The sequence below is a fragment of the Brachyhypopomus gauderio genome, chromosome 5, assembly GCF_052324685.1.
Source record: "Brachyhypopomus gauderio isolate BG-103 chromosome 5, BGAUD_0.2, whole genome shotgun sequence".
Taxonomy (NCBI): domain Eukaryota; kingdom Metazoa; phylum Chordata; class Actinopteri; order Gymnotiformes; family Hypopomidae; genus Brachyhypopomus; species Brachyhypopomus gauderio.
The window spans coordinates 24,773,291-24,792,201 of NC_135215.1; the positions used below are offsets into that span (position 1 = coordinate 24,773,291).

The 18,911-nt window shown below is 41.2% G+C and overlaps 1 protein-coding gene across 1 annotated transcript; it reads right to left on the minus strand.

Annotated features, from left to right (window-relative positions):
- Positions 1-11,249: 11,249 nt before the first annotated feature.
- Positions 11,250-18,795, minus strand: LOC143514902 (4-galactosyl-N-acetylglucosaminide 3-alpha-L-fucosyltransferase 9-like). The gene is made up of 3 exons (XM_077006654.1): positions 18,417-18,795; positions 13,435-13,578; positions 11,250-12,964 (listed from the first exon to the last, which is right to left on the minus strand). Exon 3 carries the CDS (start codon positions 12,954-12,956, stop codon positions 11,754-11,756), a length of 1,203 nt encoding a protein of 400 aa, XP_076862769.1. The 5' UTR covers positions 12,957-12,964; positions 13,435-13,578; positions 18,417-18,795; the 3' UTR covers positions 11,250-11,753.
- Between the last annotated feature and the right edge of the window lie 116 nt (positions 18,796-18,911).

The following is an 18,911-nucleotide window of genomic DNA, read 5'->3' on the forward strand; positions in this document are numbered from 1 at the left end:
GTTAGAAAGTCTATACAGACTAATTCCATAGGGGCACTGGTATGAATGCTGTTCAGCGGAGCCCTCAGGCCTGAAACCGGAGTTTTCCTAAGGCAACACCGCTCACATTGTTCGCACCACACTTTAATGTCCTTAAACATATGTGGCCAATAGAACCGCTCTCTTATTAGTGCAAATGTCCTGTCGATGCCAAAATGTCCAAAGTCATTATGTAGCGCAGTCTTGGCCCTCTTCCTCAGTTATTCTGTAAAGATTAGCTGGTCCAACACTTTCCCTGGGCACCACTAACTTCCTCCACTCCTTTAAAAGAAGGCGTTGCTCCCTCTCCAGCCTCTCAGACCCAACCTGCCGGACACCCCGCTCTTTGCTGTGTAACACCAATCCGATCCCCACATCAGCTCTTTGGCTCACTCTGATTTCTTGCTTTGTCATTGCTGGAAAAACATCGGTGCCGACCCCATCAAAAACATCCTCACAAGCTGACAAAGTTTGGATAGGCTCTGTTGTGTGTTCTCCCGCCTCTGGTGGACCCTCAGGAGTCCGTTGCGGACCTACCGGAGCCGTCATCTTGGGCTTCGGCAAAACTAGCTGCGGGCACATGTTGAGTGCAGCCTGAACCTCACCTTGCAAGAGATGTGACAACGGGTCAGCATTGGAATTCCCTCTACCCGGCCGATACTGGACATCAAAATTGAACATGGCCAACTGCGACACCCAGCGATGCCCTGTTGTATCCAGCTTTGCGGTAGACATGACATACTTAAGGGGATTGTTATCTGTCAGCACTGTAAACTGATTTCCATTCAGGTGGTCATAGAATTTATTTGTGACCGCCCACTTCAATGCCAAAAACTCTAATTTATGTGCAGGGTAGCGTGTCTCGGCTGGAGTGAGTCTGCTACTCCCATAAGCTATAACCCGCTCAGTACCTCTCTGTATTTGGGCCAGAACAGCTCCCAGACCTTCCCCTGAAGCATCAACCTGTAGTACAAAAGGTAAATTGTAATCAGGGTATCTCAGCACCGGAGCAGTAATAAGCTTTTCCTTGAGAGTGCGGAATAGGGCGGCAACTATCGAATATTTTTTAAATCGAGTATTCTGTCGATTTTTTCATCGATTAATCGAGTAATCGGATAAAATCACACTTGTGTTTTTAACACAATAATATTGATAGTGTGTAATGCAACATGAAAGTTCTCTTAAAATGAGCAAGCAATTGGCTGTTATTCCGCTTGGAGAAGCGCAGTTCACGTGCGGATGCTTTCAGTTTAGGTGCTGAAGCATTGAGGAAGTACTGTTATGGTAGGCCCAGTGCTTAATTTGTAAATCAAACGATGCCGGAACGCAAACAGCGGCATGAGACAAGGGGTCACTGAGGCCAACAATGTCACCGGATCGCACACAAAACGCAACGCTTAGGCGCACAAATGTCAAAATAACAAGCCAATCCGTTTATATAAATTACTTGTAAATGATTTACGTGTGTTTTATAAGTGTTTTAAGTGCAGAAGTGCATTTTAAGCCTAAATTCCAGCACTTTTCAAACCTGAAACACAATGCAACATTAAAATTCATCAGGTAAATGTTCATTCCTTTTTTTGAGGGGTGTTTCTTTATACTACCACATATCGTTACGGACAACACTGCACAGAATTGTGACACGTCAAGTATGAACGCTTCCGCCGTTCGCGGAGTTGCACGCTACGGTCACTCGCGAAAGTATAACTAGCTTTTAGCTTTATGGAGACGCAGAAAGGCATCGCTAAAAGGGAGAGCTCTTATGTGATTTAGGAAGCCTGAATGTGGATCTTGTATTTAAAAAATGTCTTTTATAGAATTATTTGTTCAATAACTATTTGTTCCGCCAGGATCCGGCTCAAATTATGCCCTGGGTAGGCCAGATCCGTTTTACAGTAAATACACTGCACTACGTTGTCCACCTTGCGCAGCGAAAAATGGTCCCACACTTTTGACATTTTTGCCCTTTTACGGACACCGCTATCTTCGTTTTCCGCCATCTCCATCAAAACAAATCACGCTGCCTTAAACCTGTGCGTCAGTTATAACAGTCAGTGTAAAACAATGATACCGGAGCTGCGTAGTAGTACAAAGCGGGATTTTAAACATTTAAAATAGATGGTGACATAAATTAAACGAAGCCTCGAGTATTTTTTGTAATCGAATTACTCGAGTTACTCGAAGAATCGTTTCACCTCTAGTGCGGAATGCTGCCTGGCAGTCGGCTGTCCACTTGAAAGGAACTGCAGCCTCACCCTGAGATGTACCTCTTTTTTTCTTTCGCCTCGGATCTCCCGACGTGAGACTGTATAGAGGAGCTGCTATTGCCGCATACCCCTCAATGAAACGGCAGTAATACCCAGAGAAGCCCAAAAACTTCAAGAGGTCCTTTCGATTCGTGGGTTCCGGCCAGTCTTTTACCTTGTTTACCTTTTTCGGGTCTGTACTTATGCCATCTGCCGACACCACATGACCCAGGTACTGCACTTCTTTGCTCAGAAACTGACATTTCTGGGGTTTCAGCTTTAACCCATGTTCCCGCAGCCTGCCGAAGACAACTCGCAACTGCTCAGGATGTTCCTCAAATGATTTAGAAACAATGATGGTCATCCAAATAAGTCAGTACACTCTCAAAGTTTAAATCACCAAAACAGCATGTCATCAACCTTTGAAATGTGGATGGTCCATTCTGCAGACCAAAAGGCATACAGTTTGCTTTATAAAGCCCCATAGGAGTGCTAAAAGCAGTTTTGTGCTTGTCCTGTTCAGCCACCTCCACTTGCCAGTAGCCACACGTGAGATCCACAGTGGAGAAATACTTTGCCTGCGCTAGAGCCTCCAGTGTCTCCTCTGTTCTTGGGAGGGGAAAAGCATCTCTAGCGCTGCAGGATTTCAGTTTTCTGTAATCTATACAGATCCTAAGGGATCCATCCCGCTTTGTCAAAATAACAATAGGTGATGCATATGGGCTTTTGCTTGGGCGAATTACTCCAGCCTTCTCAATCTCCTCAATTGCCTGTCTGACTTGTTGGTACTGTGTGGGGGTATCTTCCTGTATGGCATGCGAAAGGGCTTGTTGTCAATCAGGGGTATTTCATGCTGCATAGTCTTTGTGTGTCCATAGTCAAAAGGATGTTGAGAAAAAACATCTGTATTCTTACTGATGAGTTCTTTGAATATGGAACTCTGATCAGCATTATCAAAAGTGCAACCACTGAGGTCCAACATAGAAAAAATGTCTCCATTTACCTCACTCCTAGTGGGCTGCACCATTTCTTTCTTCATTTCCCCGTTTTGGCACTCTGAAACATGTCCATCATCCCCATGCTTGGAATTTCCTTGTCCACCCGCCTCACCAGTGAATTCAGCCACGCTCTTCACCAGGAACGCCGCAGCAATGGAGGTGTCCGGCTTCACGCTCACTGGCCTAGCGGAGAGATTCAACACCCGAACAGGAACAAATCCCCTTTTCACATCAGCGAGAACACGAGCCACAACTAACCCATCTGGAGGCTTTTGAGATGGCAGCTTTTCAACTAGGACTGTGTACGGTAAGCCCTTGGGCCCATGACCTGTCTTACACTTCAGAATCATTTCACTTCCAGGGGGAATTTTCCTTGTGTGGTGCCCTGCAAACCTCACTGTGCCAATTTTTCCATCTGTCCACCGGGGGTCAGTGTTCGCCACATCCATAAATGCCGAGTACCATTCTGGGTTAGCTCGTTTCACCATTGTAAAGAACTGTTTACCATGCGAGGCCTGTAAGCGTTCCTTAGAAGTGCGAATCACATTGGTGCCGACTAGCAAAGGGACGCTAGATCTGTACTCCGTTTCTGGAACGACACGAAATGTCATGTTGAGAAAATGGAGGTTAACGCCCAACACACCAATATGAGGCACCTGCTGTCCTGCTGCTCCTTCAATAGGAAGATTACTAGGTTTCAGACTTTGTATGCCAAGCTGCGGATGTGTTTTCCAAAACGTCTTTGTAATAGTGGTGACTTGAGAACCGGAGTCAATGAGAGCACGGCACAACGTTCCATTCAAGGCAAGGCAAGGCAAGGCAAGTTTATTTATATAGCACCTTTCATACACAATGGTCATTCAAAGTGCTTTACAAATGAAAAGAAAACACAGAAAAATGTAAAACAATAGATTTAAGAAATTAATCACATATATAAAGAAAAATATATAATAAATTAAAATAGAATGTAAAAAGTACAGTAAATAAAATAATAAAAAGTAAATAAGATCTAAAGGGGGGGAGCAAAGATAAGAACAGTAAAAATAAAATGTTAGACTTAAACATAAAAAAAAGAAACAAACACAATAAAATCTAAAATAGGAAGCATGATTAAAACAGTAGATTTAAAGGAAGTTAAATTAATGAAGATAAAAGTGCTGTTACAGAGTAAAGGTAATTAAACTGAGCTGAAGGCCTGCTCAAACATGAAGGTTTTCAGTCTGGATTTAAAGGTATCTAGTGTTGGGGCTCTTCTAATGCTCTCTGACAACCGGTTCCATTTCTGAACGGCGTAGTAGCTAAACGCCGCCTCTCCATGTTTAGTTTTTACCTTAGGCTGCACTAACTGACCAGTTCCTAATGATCTGAGAGTTCTGCTCGGCTCATATTGTTGGAGCACATCCAATAAATATACTGGTCCTACACCATTAAGACATTTATAGACCAGTAATAGTACCTTAAAGTCTATCCTGTAACATACGGGTATCCAGTGTAAGGATTTAAGGATGGGAGTGATGTGCTCCCTTCTTTTACTCCTAGTGAGAACTCTGGCAGCTGCATTTTGAATCAGCTGAAGCTGTTTAATTGTCTTTTTTGGGAGTCCAGTTAGGAGCCCATTACAGTAATCAATCCTACTAGAAACAAAGGCGTGGATAAGTTTCTCCAGGTCTGCTTTAGCCATACAATCTCTGATTTTATTGATGTTTTTGAGGTGATAGAAAGCTGATTTGGTGACAGCTTTGACATGACTGCTAAAGGTGAGATCAGAGTCCATTAGTACACCAAGGTTACGTACTAGTTCTTTAGATTTTAGGCCTCTCGAATCTAGATAGGCAGCTAGTCTGTGTCTTTCATTGCTGTTCCCAAATAAAATAATCTCCGTTTTATCTTTATTTAACTGCAGAAAGTTGTGTTTCATCCACTTGTTTATGTGCTCAAGGCATTTACAAAGTGAGTCTAGGGGACCGTAGTCGTTTGGGCAGAGAGCCATGTAGATCTGAGTGTCATCTGCATAGCTGTGGTAAGATATCCCATAAGAATGCATGATTTCACCCAGAGGAATCATATATAAATTAAATAAGAGTGGCCCAAGAATTGAACCCTGGGGTACACCACAGGTCACTGGCACAGTCTCAGAAACATTACTGTCCATTTCCACAAAGAAGTTCCTTCCTTTAAGGTATGAACTGAACCATTTTAGGACAGTTCCTGAGAGTCCAACCCAGTTTTCAAGTCTATTTATGAGGATTTTGTGGTCAATGGTGTCAAAGGCAGCGCTGAGATCGAGCAGTAGAAGAACAGACATGTTTCCTGAGTCTGTATTTAGCCGAATGTCATTGATAACCCTGATTAGTGCAGTCTCAGTACTATGATTAGGTCTGAAGCCAGACTGAAATTGGTCTAGACAGCTATTTGTGGACAGAAAGTGCATAATTTGCTTGAAGACAATTTTTTCTATTATTTTTCCAATGAATGGTAGATTAGAAATTGGTCTATAATTATTCAACAAGCTTGTATCTAGGGTTTTCTTTTTCAAGAGAGGCTTCACAACTGCAGTTTTTAATGCACTCGGAAATACACCTGACATGAGTGAGGAATTTACTATTTGAAGAATGTTCACAGATATTGCAGGAAAGACATTCTTTAAAAACTTGGTTGGTAATGTATCAAGGCTGCAAGTGGATGATTTGAGATGACTCACTGTATCAATTAAACCTTCTACATTAATAGTACTGAACTGGGACATGTTGAACATTTTGCGTGGTTTTGGAGAGAAAATCGGCTCGTTGGTGGACGTAGGCGTACAGATGGCTTGTCTAATATTGTGGATTTTAGTATTAAAAAATTTTGCAAACTCATTACATCTCTCAATTGAAACTAGCTCAGGGTCCATATATGTAGGTGGGTTTGTTAGTCTGTCAACCATAGTGAAAAGCACTTTGCTATTGTTAACATTATTGTTAATAATGCTAGAGAAGAAGGATTGTCTAGCTTTACACATTATTATATTGTAATCACGCAGCCTATCTTTGAAAATCTCTTTATGTACGTGAAGGTTGGTTTTACGCCATCTGCGCTCAGCCTTTCTGCATTCTCTTTTTTGGTGCTGAACTGAAGGATCATTTCTCCATGGAGCTTTCTGCTTACATTGCATGGTTTTAACTCTAACTGGTGCAATCTGATCCAAGATACTGGCAGTTTTTGAGTTGAAACTATCCAGCAGAGTATCAACAGAGCCTGATAGTTGGCAAGGTGCAGAGCACACTTTGGTAACAAAAAGTGCAGCAGTCCTGTCATTTATCTGTCTTTTCTTTAACCTAACCTGCCTGGCATTGCTATGGATTGAAATCCACATTTCAAAAAATACACAGTAGTGATCAGACAATGCAACATCCTTAATACAGGCTGAAATGTTAAGACCCTTTGAGATAACCACATCCAAAGTGTGACCATGGCAGTGTGTGCTTCCAGTCACATGCTGAGAAAGTTCAAAAGATTCAAGTACATCATAGAATTCTTTGGCATAACTATCATTGGGATTGTCAATATGAATGTTAAAATCACCAGCAATGACAAAATGATCAAATCCAGTAGAAATAAAAGATAACATATCTGTGAAATCATCAATAAAATTAGCATTGTACCTAGGAGGCCTGTAGACAGTGACTAGTAATATTCTTTGTACCCCTTTTAAAATTGCACTCAAATATTCAAAAGATGTGAAATCACCAAGTGACAACTGCTTGCATTGGAAAGTATCATTAAACAGCATTGCTACACCTCCCCCTTTCTTGCCATTGCGAGAAACATTTAAAAAGTTAAAGTTTGGTGGAGCCGACTCAGTTAGCACAATATCAGCACTATATGAATTTAACCATGTCTCTGTTAAAAGCATGAAATCAAGCCCATAAGATGTAGTTAAATCATTAATTAGATAAGACTTATTTGTAATAGATCTGATATTTAGTAGAGCTAACTTAATAACCTGTGCATTTTGTTTCAAAGCCTGTGGGATATTTCTAACATACTGTAGGTTGGATGTATTCACAGTATCTGACCTAAACTCCTTGTTCTTTCTGCTTCTGATAAGAACTGGAATGGGAGAGATAATTGGGACACAGGGTCCATGCTTGTTTTGAAAATATGTACCGCTGATATCAACACTGTAGCAGCACGGACCCAAAAGATATCAATTTTCCTTTACGGTGGTGGAGGGTGGGTGGAGCTCCTGCTGGTGATGAGCTCGCGAGCGGAGCTGTCTATTTGGTGGATTATGAGCTTGTTTTTTAATTTGAGGTTGTGGGGGAGATTTGTTCAATAGTTCATCCATTTGGCTGAGCTTAGTTTTGGCTCCTTTCACTAACTCCTTGATTGGGGAAAGTGGTTGTGGTGACTGTGGGGAAGGAGTTGAGGTGATTTTCCGCTGTACCTGAGGACTCGCTGACAGTGAAAGCGTCAGTCTTGTCCCTACAGATACAAGCTTCTCTAAAGTTTCTGGAAAGTTCAGGTGAGGTGATGATGAGGTGGAGGTGGTGGAGGATGGTGTGGATTGTCTATTCGGTTGTGGTGTTTCTGGCAGCTGATACAGCACATGGCTCCCATCTGATAACTCCGCACCCTCTTTGGGGGGAGGATGTTGTGTCTCTGTAGCGGCGATGGTGTCCTTGGGTGTTAACGCTGACGTTTCTTCACCAGTTGAAACAGAGAAGTTACACAAAGAGAAAAGAAAGTTTTCTGACAAGAGATTGACACCCCTCTTGTTAATTTGTAGTCCATCTCGATTGAAGAACTCTCTCTTCCCAAAAAACAGATTGAAGTTGTCGATGAAGTTCAGTCCATTTGACCTGCAGGTTTTCTGTAGCCAAACATTTAATGCCAGTAGCCTTGAGAACATATTGCAGCCCCCTGCAGGCACAGGGCCACTGATGAATACCTGGATGTTAAGTTTCAGCAGTGTGGAAAAAAGATCATTAAAGTCCCTTTTCAACACCTCAGACTCCTCTTTTCTTATGTCATTCTTTCCAACATGAATAATGATCCGATTCACTAACACTTCGCCTTCATTACAGGGACCCACGAGCGGCGTGTCTTCACAATCTGTAGTACTCGTAGCATCCAAATCAAGGGGACAATCTTGACAACCCATGGTTGCCCCAATGACCATGGGTTCTAGGCGTTTAAAGGCGGACTCGCCTCCACGCCATTCCCAGCCTGGCCCTGATCTTGCGCAGGCAAAATAGCCCTGCAATAACGTGCAACATGGCCAGGTCTACCACAGCGATGACATCTGTACTCTAGCTTCCTCTCAGTCGGTGTTGGAGGCTGAGCATGCTCCACTACTGGATTGTTAGGTCTGGCTAACTTGGCCTCTAATTGAGTTAGTCTGTGTAGCTGCTCTTCCTGGCTTAAGGCCAACCTTTTCACCAACTCAGTGAGTTCTAACAACTCTGACTTGTGGCTACTGCTGGTCTCTGGTTTAGACTTGGGACTAGACTCTGTTCTTTGCACATGAACCTGGCTCGCTGTATTCTTACATTTGTTTAGGGTCTGGAACCTTCTTCCCTCTCTGACTAGACTACGTACCTCTGCCTGGAGTTCTCTGAATGAAGACAGTTTTGACTTTATTGCCGCTAGCCTCAAATAGACTTCCTCATCCCTCAACCCCCTGAAAAACTGTCGAATTAATCACGGTCTGGGAAAGGTATACCTTCATTCTGTGATTCTTCTGCTGTCCTCAGGGTGGCCTCCAAAACAATAGCAAATGATCAAGGGGACTCAGCCGCTTTTTGACTTCTTTCATAAAAGTCTGCCAGGGGATCTGCAGATGTCTGTGCATTGCCGTATTCATGTCTTAACTCTTCAAATGCTCTGGCTGGTGTCTGCTCATGGACTGGCAAGTTCAACACAAGCTTCCTTGCTTCTCCACTCAAGTGTCGTACAACGGTTGCAAAGGCAAAATGAGGGGAAAGACCACCAGCATCTAGCAAGTACTGTACATTTCTTATCCAATCATGTATTAGGACCCTACTGTCTACATGGCCACTAAACACCTGTACACCCTTTACCTGATGCGTCTGTGTGAAACCATACTGGGATGCGAATGGTGCTGCAACTGGCATACTCATGAGACCAGGTGGTGCTGCTGGAGACTCATTTTTAGGGGTGTACTGAGACTGCTGTGCATGGAGGCTGTTTAAATCCGGGTGGCTCAGGGGAGGAGCTGGGTGTGGGGACACAGGGACAGCAACATAATGAGAGGGTGTCAACCCAAGACCTGCCTGACCATGTGGGTTTGCTAAATTTGGTGGCAGGCCCCATGTCTGTTTTGGTCTCACCGACTGTGGTAAGGTGGTTGTGCCATCTCCCTCCATGTCTAACTCCATTACTACAGAGTCAAACCCCTGACGACCATGGCTGTGGGGGACCTTGGCTGGGTCTAATGACAACCAGGGGGTATTTGGCAGGGGCTAGCTGATGGGAACTAGCCTGGATGGGCTTCCACTTGATGGGACCTGCATTGATATATTTTGATAGAGGCACCCTATAGATATACCCTAAATATGGAAATAAATATATATAATAAATTTATTTATTATTATTATTATTTATTTACTATTACTTAGACCTCACTTTCAACTAACAATGAACTTCTTTAGACGGCCGAAGAATAGTGTCACAATATAATACAGTCCACACCCTTAACTAAATAATTTTACTGAGCTATGAGTGAAAACCAACAAGAATAAAATAAAAAATAAAAAAAACAGAAGGGACTCAGTCCATTAAAGACAATGCTGACTGCGAAGGATGCATCCACACCGATCCTCTCACCACATCCGGGTCACGGCACCAAAGATGTAACCCTTCTTCGTCTCCGACACGGCTCTCCAGTTGGGCTCTGCGTTGTGATTTGTTTTTGGTGTTATGGAAGGAAAACCAGGAAGCGTGGAAATGTGGTGCAATCAGTTGGTGGTGGTGTTTATTCGCAGTACAAGCAGTTCCTTCAAAGAAGCATAAAACACTCTCTTAACCAAATTATCCCTACTCTTAACTCACAATCAATGAGCGCATTCGTTCACCATTCTCTTGCATTAAAACAAAACTCCATTACCTCGGTACTCCCCAACTGTACGCTCACCAGCTCTCATTTACAAACAAAGAAACAAAAAAATAGAACTACAGAAATAAAGTAATTGCATAGACAGTTGTCTTATCAAGCATGAATAGAACAGGTTAACCTCCATTAAAAACAGAACACCGGCCACATGTCTCACCTTCAAAGAAGCATAAAACACTGTCTTCTTCGAGGCGCAGCCACAAATACAAACAATTTGCATAACGCGAATACTGACACCTAGTGACCAAGACTCGCAACACCCCCTTACATTAACCAATGGAAAATTTACAAAATAAATTAAAAAAACATATTTTTTGTCATTTCTGTATTCATATCTGGAAAACTATTTCTTAATTAAATTAGAATATTTATTAACAGCTTTCAAATTAAAATATTGTATCCTGGTTTATAACCTGGGTTACACACACATTTTGACACTCAGTGAAACAGACACAAACTGACCAGTAGTGTATCTAGTCTAAAGTGTATCTGTTGGTGTTAAATGACTGCAGTATTTCTCTGGTCTACAGTGTAGCCCTATCTGTTGGTGTTAAATGACAGTTGAGTGCACATTGACTCAAGGATTCTGGAGGTATCACTTACACTACTGACAACGCTCCTCACCACAATCATATTACATAGGAAACAAATCCTATTCATGTTTCGCACACACCCAAAATCCTCTTGACACATCACACTTCACCCACATCCACACCCACCTACACCCAAAATCCTCTTTACATGCCTGAAGTCAGCTATAATTACATCACATGTGTAACACAAATGTCTACCTCAGTTTTTCCTCTCCCTGAGGGCTATCTAGGATTCACTTACATGCCTTGATTATTCATATGCAAAAAAACAGTGACAAACCTTTACACATTTATTAAAAAGAGAAGACTGCATGTTCATGCTTTTACACATTTCTCCAATACACAGATTCTGTTATTTCTATTGCTTGTCATTCACACAGATAACGGTGTAGCAGCATATTCTTAGAGCACAGTATAACAAGCCATGTTCAGGTGGAATTACATATCAAATAATATTTATGGAGAATTATGAGAATCATTTAAGAAAGGTTCTGTCACGTTGAGGACCCCGGCCCCTCCCTTTTGGGCGTGTGTTTACGTAGTCCACGTGCATCGTCTGCGTCTGTGGTTTCTCGTGGTTAGGGTTATGTCGTGTGATAATCTGTCTCACCTGTGACTTGTCTCGTAATCACGTGGGGCTAATGTGGTTTGTCCATTTTAATCATTTTATTTAATTTTTAATATCCACACTAGTTATAGGAAATTAGGAAATAATATTTCCTAATTTCTCCACATTAATCCTTTAAATAGTGATTGCTCCTCTTTTTCATATCATACCCAGCTAGCCCCAGTACCATTTATTAAGGTTGTTAAATACTCTGTAATTTTGGTGTTTTCTTAAATAATCACAAATCCGACATGCATGCTCCAGACCAAAATAAGAAACCTTAGCAGTGAAGTGTTTTCTCCAGGTGAAGTACTGTTCATACATCTCCTGGTTCTGGTCCAGTAATTTAAGGTGTTCTGCCAGTTCTTGAGGGGATGTGAAATCGTCCACATGGATGAAGGAATCTCCAGGTACAAATTCCTCATAGTTCTTCCTGGGTGGGCCAAGAACTACAGGTACTGTGCCACATGTCAACGGGTTAAACAGCTTTTCTGTGATGTAGTCTTTGTAGATAGAGTTCTCAAAGGACAAATAGAACTTACAGACAGACATTATTTTAAAATAATCTTGCTTGCTGAGATACCTGTGAAAGTGTCCACCATAAGTCTCTATCTTTATGTGTTTGCTAAATTCATTGAAGTATTTCACACGCAACAAACGTTCGTCCCAGTTATTGACAAACCAGCAGACTAGCTTGTCTTTTTTTGGTAATTGAAAGTCTTTGTTTTCATCAGACGCCTCTACAATCCACCCGTATGGGACCCAGACATCTGAGTCTCTCCGATAGTTTGATGTCAGATTGAATAGATTATCTAGACCAGGTAGTTGCAGTGAATTAACTGGAGACTCCATGTTCATCCACACCCATTTCTGCAGTGATGGTCGTGACAGTTGCAGTAGGTGTGGTAAATCTCCCAAAATGTCATTGTGATGAAACATAACCGCATGTGCCTTTTCAAAATATCTGGCGTTATCTGTTATATAACAGTCTTTGATCCCAAACAGCAGATCACATGTGCTCACATCAAACCGTTCAGCAAAAGGCCACGTCCAGATTAGGACAATAATATTTGTGACCGGTGTGCCATTGCTGCTGCTATTTGATATTGTACGTGATGCTTTTCTGACCTTTTTCTGTTGTTTCCAGGCACTGTAGTTAAGAGTGCAGTTGCTGTTTAGAAGGTGAGTGGCAGACTCCCTCCTGAATATGGCGAGGCACACGTCTGTGCAGACACTGGGCGAGTCTGCAGCTTCAGGGCACGGCAGCCAGTAGATGCCTGACTTGAAGTATAAACAGAATAAACCAACAGAGCATAGCAGCAGGACGAGGACCAAGTAGAAGTGGTGGAAGCGTCCCAGAAGAGGTCTGTGCATCATGCTTTATTCTTCAGGGAAGAGAGGAATAAAACACAAGTCCCATCATCCTTCAGAAAGTTTCACATTGAACATTTTAGATGAACAGTGGTCATGGTTGCTGTTTGGAACTGTTTCAGCTTTATATGGACAGACTTTATATGACCTTTTGTGTTTGCCCTGGCAGGTGAGACCAGCTAAGATTCTGGAGGAAAGCATCCTACATAGATAACTGAACTCGTTCAGGTCTTTCCTGCTCTAAAACACCAGACTCAACTCAACTGTTTACTCTAAAACACCTGACTCAACTCTTCACTCTATAAAGCCACAAAGGGTTCACTGACTCACAAGCCCCAAAATTGTATCTATGTATTTAGGAACATAACACATTTAATTCAAAGGGATTTAAATAAAGGAACTTGAAATAATAAAGCAGGTGGTAGATTCAAGGGAATTACTGGTGTAAGAAGTATCGTTTTTTCCATTACAACTTACAACTTACCATGAACTCTTGGAACTTTGGGTTCAGAAAAGTGTGGCTGTGTTGGTGGCCTTCCAGGAATGGCACAGATTTGAGAAGATTTGAGTAGATTTGTCTAGATTTGTGTGACGACAATTGGAGCAAACAGTTCCTCAACACTGAAGCCTTAAACAAATAACAGAATTCTATTACTAGCATGTACATTGTGTACAACATGAATGATACATTCAGTTAAAAGCATTTTGATTTTTGTTAAAGGTTATATAGAAATACGTTTTATCTGAAACAGCTTGAGTCTTGTCCAGGTGATGCTACTAAGATGCTTCTTAACTTCATCTTAGGAACCGATACTGATACTGGACATTTCTCATTATCTATGGTGTTTTTTTCCTCAACCAGCACATTTACCGTCAGAGCAGTTTGGACCACATGTTAACCTGGACCTACTGGGATTCACTGCTGAGAGTGCCAATGGGTGGCACTCACGTCACATCTGATGAAGACCCTGGAATGGCTCTTCCTCAGTTTACTCGGATTCCAGGTGCAACATTTCCAGGACTGTCTGCAAGTCGCATACAGAGCAGGTGTTGGTGTACACCACACCCTGTACACCACGGACTTCTGCTACAAGTCATCTACAGTTGACACAGTCATTATGGGGTGTTTCAGGGATGAGGGAGAGGAGGAGTACAGGGGCCTGGTGTAACAGGAACCATCTGCAGCTCAACACCACGAAGACCATGGGGATGGTCATCGACTTTAGGAGGTCCTGACCAAAGTCATGAACAGTTCTGATTGAGGGTATCAAAGTGAAGCCTGCAGATTCCTACAAGTACCTCTGCCTTGGCAGAGCAAGGGGCAGAGCAATAGAACAGTCTGTACTTCCTGAGGAGGCTGCGGTCCTTTAACATCTGCAGGAAACTCCTGTGTATGTGTGTATGTCTATCATGGCATTGGAAGATTGGTCAATCTAATCGATCATCTAGCACAGGGGTGCCCACAAGTTTTAAGTTTTCAGCTTGCGAGCTACTTATAAGATGACCAAGTCAGAAAGATCTACCTTGCCTTGAGTATGACGAACGTAAATTGTTACCAGGGCGGTGGATATATACAACCGTCAGTGCAGATGGACGATAGCCTGTCATTCATCCACTACTTTTTAATGTCATGCGATCTACCCACATTCCCGACGTAATGGGCACCCCTGATCTAGCAACTATCAAGGACCATGTACCTTCATTCTTATCATGTGTTTTAATACACTAAAAACTGCAGTGGGGAAGCCTCTTAAAAATAAAAACAGCTCCATCTCAAATCTACCATTTACTGGGAAAAGAGAAAATCGTTTTCAAGCAACTTACTGATTTCTTACCTGCATGTGGCTGTCAAGACAAATTTCAGCTAGACTTTCAACCTGCTCACAGCACTAATTAAGGCAATTCATTATATTTGTCTGAATGTATCCAGGGAAGCTGTCTGTTCTAGTACTGCTTGACCTTAGTGCAGCCTTTGATACTGTAGATCACATATGTCAAAGTCAAGGCCCGTGGGCCAGATCCGGCCCGCGAATTAATTATCTATGGCCCCCTGGATGATATTTAATTACTACTAGAACCGGCCCGCAGGCCACAGCCGCCCGCTGGTGTTTTGCACGCACAAACACTACATTCCCCACAATGCAACGGTAGCCCACGAAGTCACTGCAGTGCACACAAGCGGCAAGTGTCCGCTCTGCAAAAATTATGTAATCGCAGTGGCTCTGCCCGTGCGCGAGGGCATCGCGCGCTGTCGATTCGCGAGGTCGTGCACCTCTCGAATTTTGTAACTTTGCGCACCAGCACGGTAAACTTAATAAAGTTAAATATTTATACATATATTCGAAATGATTCGAAATAATTTGCTTTTTATTTACATTATTTAATGGTTGTTTATTTTCAAAACGCCCAATCTTAACGTCTTCACGTTCTCTCATGTTTCGTCCTGGAGTTACAAGAGGCTCGTATTTATTAACGTAATACAAGAGAACTGTTCAGTCAGATAAATATTTGTTGTGAAACAAAGTAGTTACAATTTCAAGCATTTTCCAGTACTTTAGCCTAAATTTCAGCACTTTTCAAACCTTTATTACTTTATTCATTTAATGTACAGAACATGTTTTCTTTGAAGGAAGTTTGTTTTTATCTGTTTGCTTGTTGAAAAATGTTTTCACTTAAAATTACTAACAGATTCATAAGAAAATATTGCTTTATTCATTTAAGCATTAAATAATATACATTGTGTTAGGTCTTGGTTCAATACGCTATGTGCAATCATTTCAATATGTTTTAATAAAAATTGAACCAGTCCGGCCCTCGGCTTGTAGCAAATTTGGTTTTTTGGCCCTCTGTGTATTTGACTGACATCCCTGCTGTAGATGATAACATTTTTATAGATAGACTTGAGAAGTGGGTTGGTCTCTCAGGAACAGTCCTAAAATGGTTTAGTTCTGCAGGCAGAAATTATTTTGTTGAAGTAGAAAATATGATTTCTGAAAGAGTGCCAGTGACTTGTGGTGTTCCAAAAGGTTTCAATTCTTGGGCCACTCCTATTTAATTTATTCATGCTTCCATGTATAAACTCTTGGCTATCGGACCATAGCTACACAGACAACACTCAGATCTACTGAGCCCTTTCACCAGACAACTACAGCCCCTGTAACTCTCTGCTAGTGCCTTGAGCACATCACAAACTGGATGGGTCAAAACCTTCTACAGTTGAATAAAGATAAAACAGAGATTATTATATTTGGTAATAGTAATGAAAGGCACAGACTAGCTGCCTACTAGGACATGAGAAGTCAGCGTTTTCATCATCTTAAGAACATCAATAAGATCAGAGATTTCTTGAGAAAGTCATCCATGCTTTTGTCTCTAGTTTATTACTGTAATGGCCTCCTAACAGCAAAAAAGACAGTGAAACACCTACAATCTATTCAAAATGCAGCTGCTAGAATTCTTACTAGGAGCAAAAGAAATGATCACATCACACCCGTCTTAAGTTCTTACATTGGCTACCAGTACAATACAGGATTTGAAGATATTAGAAGAGCTCCAGTGCTGGATGTTTTTAAATCAAAGATAAAAACATACTTATTTGGGCAGGTTTTGGTTAGATATTGTTTTATACTGTAGGTAAGTTGTAGCATTATTTCCATTTATTTTCTTTATATTTATCTTCTTTAATTCTTATTGTAATTTCTGTTTGACTTTTTTAAATTCAGTATTTAATTAACGTTTTGGCAATGACCTTCCCAAGGTGATAGACTTCAGGTCATAATAAGCTTCTTTCTTTTCTTGTGTGCAGCAATTTGAATCTCCAGTGTGCATGAAAGGTGCTATAGAAATAAAACTTGCAATGAAGAAAAAACATAAAACCTCATGAATACTTTCTAGGTATGAAGAACAGGGGGCAAGCGTGGTGGCATCCTTAGTTTACAAACATGCAGAATAGGAATATTCTTTGAAAAAAAAACAAACAAAGGCAGGAACCCAGCAAACAGCGAACGTCCCGGGGACGTTCTTATTTGAGGTTTTTTATAACGTGGGACATCCTCGGGGTGTTTTTTTGTTAGCAGGGAACACGCTGGAAGGTCAAGACAAACAAGACTTGATCAAACAAAAACACTACAAACATATAACACATACAAACCAAACAATATGAAAAGCAAAAAACATGAACATCTAACAGATATGCAAATCATTAAATAAAGACACAGGACAAAGAAACAGCATTTCCATCAAAATATCAGAAGTTCTGCACAAAGACTTACGAACAATGACCAACACAGAGAAGACCAAACAGTGTTTAAATACAGGACTAACCAGGGGACTAAACTAGAAACAGGTGACGATTACTAGATAAACTAGAAACAGGTGCGTTGCAGTGTGTGTGTGTGTGTGTGTGTGTGTGTGTGTGTGTGGCCATCTCCACTGGTTTGTGAGAGCAGCTCACTATGACACTAGGAAGCTAGAGCTAGTTTTTTTTTTTTCTCAATTTAAATGTTGAACCTTTTTGTAGAAACATAAGTGTCCTTTGACCGTAAGTTAGGAGATAGAGGTAGGACAGATAAAACAGCTGACAGCGAGCAGAGAAAACTAGCACTCTCTCAATTTTGGCCACATATACAGTATTTTGTACAGTATAACATATACTGGCTGTTATCATAGTGTGTATTTCAGACAGATACTTAATTAAAGTTGGTTTTGTATAGGATATTTGATAAATATTACTCTCTATAGAGGAATATGCAAAATATTAAATAATTTATCACTCCAGAGAGGACAAAAAACAACATTCCATATTTGAGGATATTATCCCTCCTACATCTAAGAATCAGAAACACCAGCACTAATCACACAACACTGGACACTTTGTTATTCCATTACGTGGTTACAAAAAAAGATAAAAACAGATAACTTGTAGTAGAGATAGTGGCATCATTTAAGTATGCTACAATTTTTTATTTCATAAATGGTTCTTTGCTGAATTGCAAAGACTTTGTTTCTTAAATGTAAAAATACTTATGCACTGTTGTCGCTAAATAGTAAACTACAGTGGCCCTTTCAAAATGACAACTTTTAGTTTACTGAATTTTAACATGTAATTTGGTCTAGGCAGAAGTACGTCTGTAACACTGACTCAGTGCAGACAGAATTTAAGTCTTCATAACAATTCCTCATAAACAGTGAATTGTAAACATCACAAACTGCTGAATGTCTAGTCTGATTTAGCTGATACTTCGCTGCCTTCACTGGCCACAGCAGTGCAATGACACCATTACTCTCCACACACCCAGACCAAGTAAAGTTGTTTTAATGTACACCAGTTCTCCTGTCAAAGCAGGAGAGCAGCTTCTCTTAAAAACTCGCATTTACCAGTTTGTCATCATATCACTGAAGCAAAACTCCAGTTGTTGATGTTTTACTTAATGTCTCTCAGTAATATCCTGCTAAGACCAAACTCACCTTACACATTCAAAGATCAACACTCCCAAGTCCCACATCCCTTTCTTTTCAATCCAATAACTGACAATCTTTATGTGAATGCTCCGTCTTGGTGAACTCCATGGTATGCATTTTAAAAAAAAGGTGATCGGTGATAATCTACATGTAAAGTGAGACAGAGAAGCTCTGTGAGGGATGACGTGGTAACTGATCCACCAACCACATGATGCAGACCCTGCCCCCACCAACTTACAAATTAATGACCTGCTCAGGTGACAACAGAAAAGTGAGAAGACCTGTCTCATGTGCACACAATCTCTATGGAAACTCTATGGATTACCATCCAGATGTTTTTGGATCTTTTCAAGAACCTTTTGTGCATTACAGCAAAATATATTACAATTCTATTCATGATATATAAACTAAATATGGGTTACATGTTTTAGTTCTGAGGTCCGTAACAAGTTGGAACAGACAAAATGTAGAATTGTGACTGTTTAAAGTTGAAACTACTGG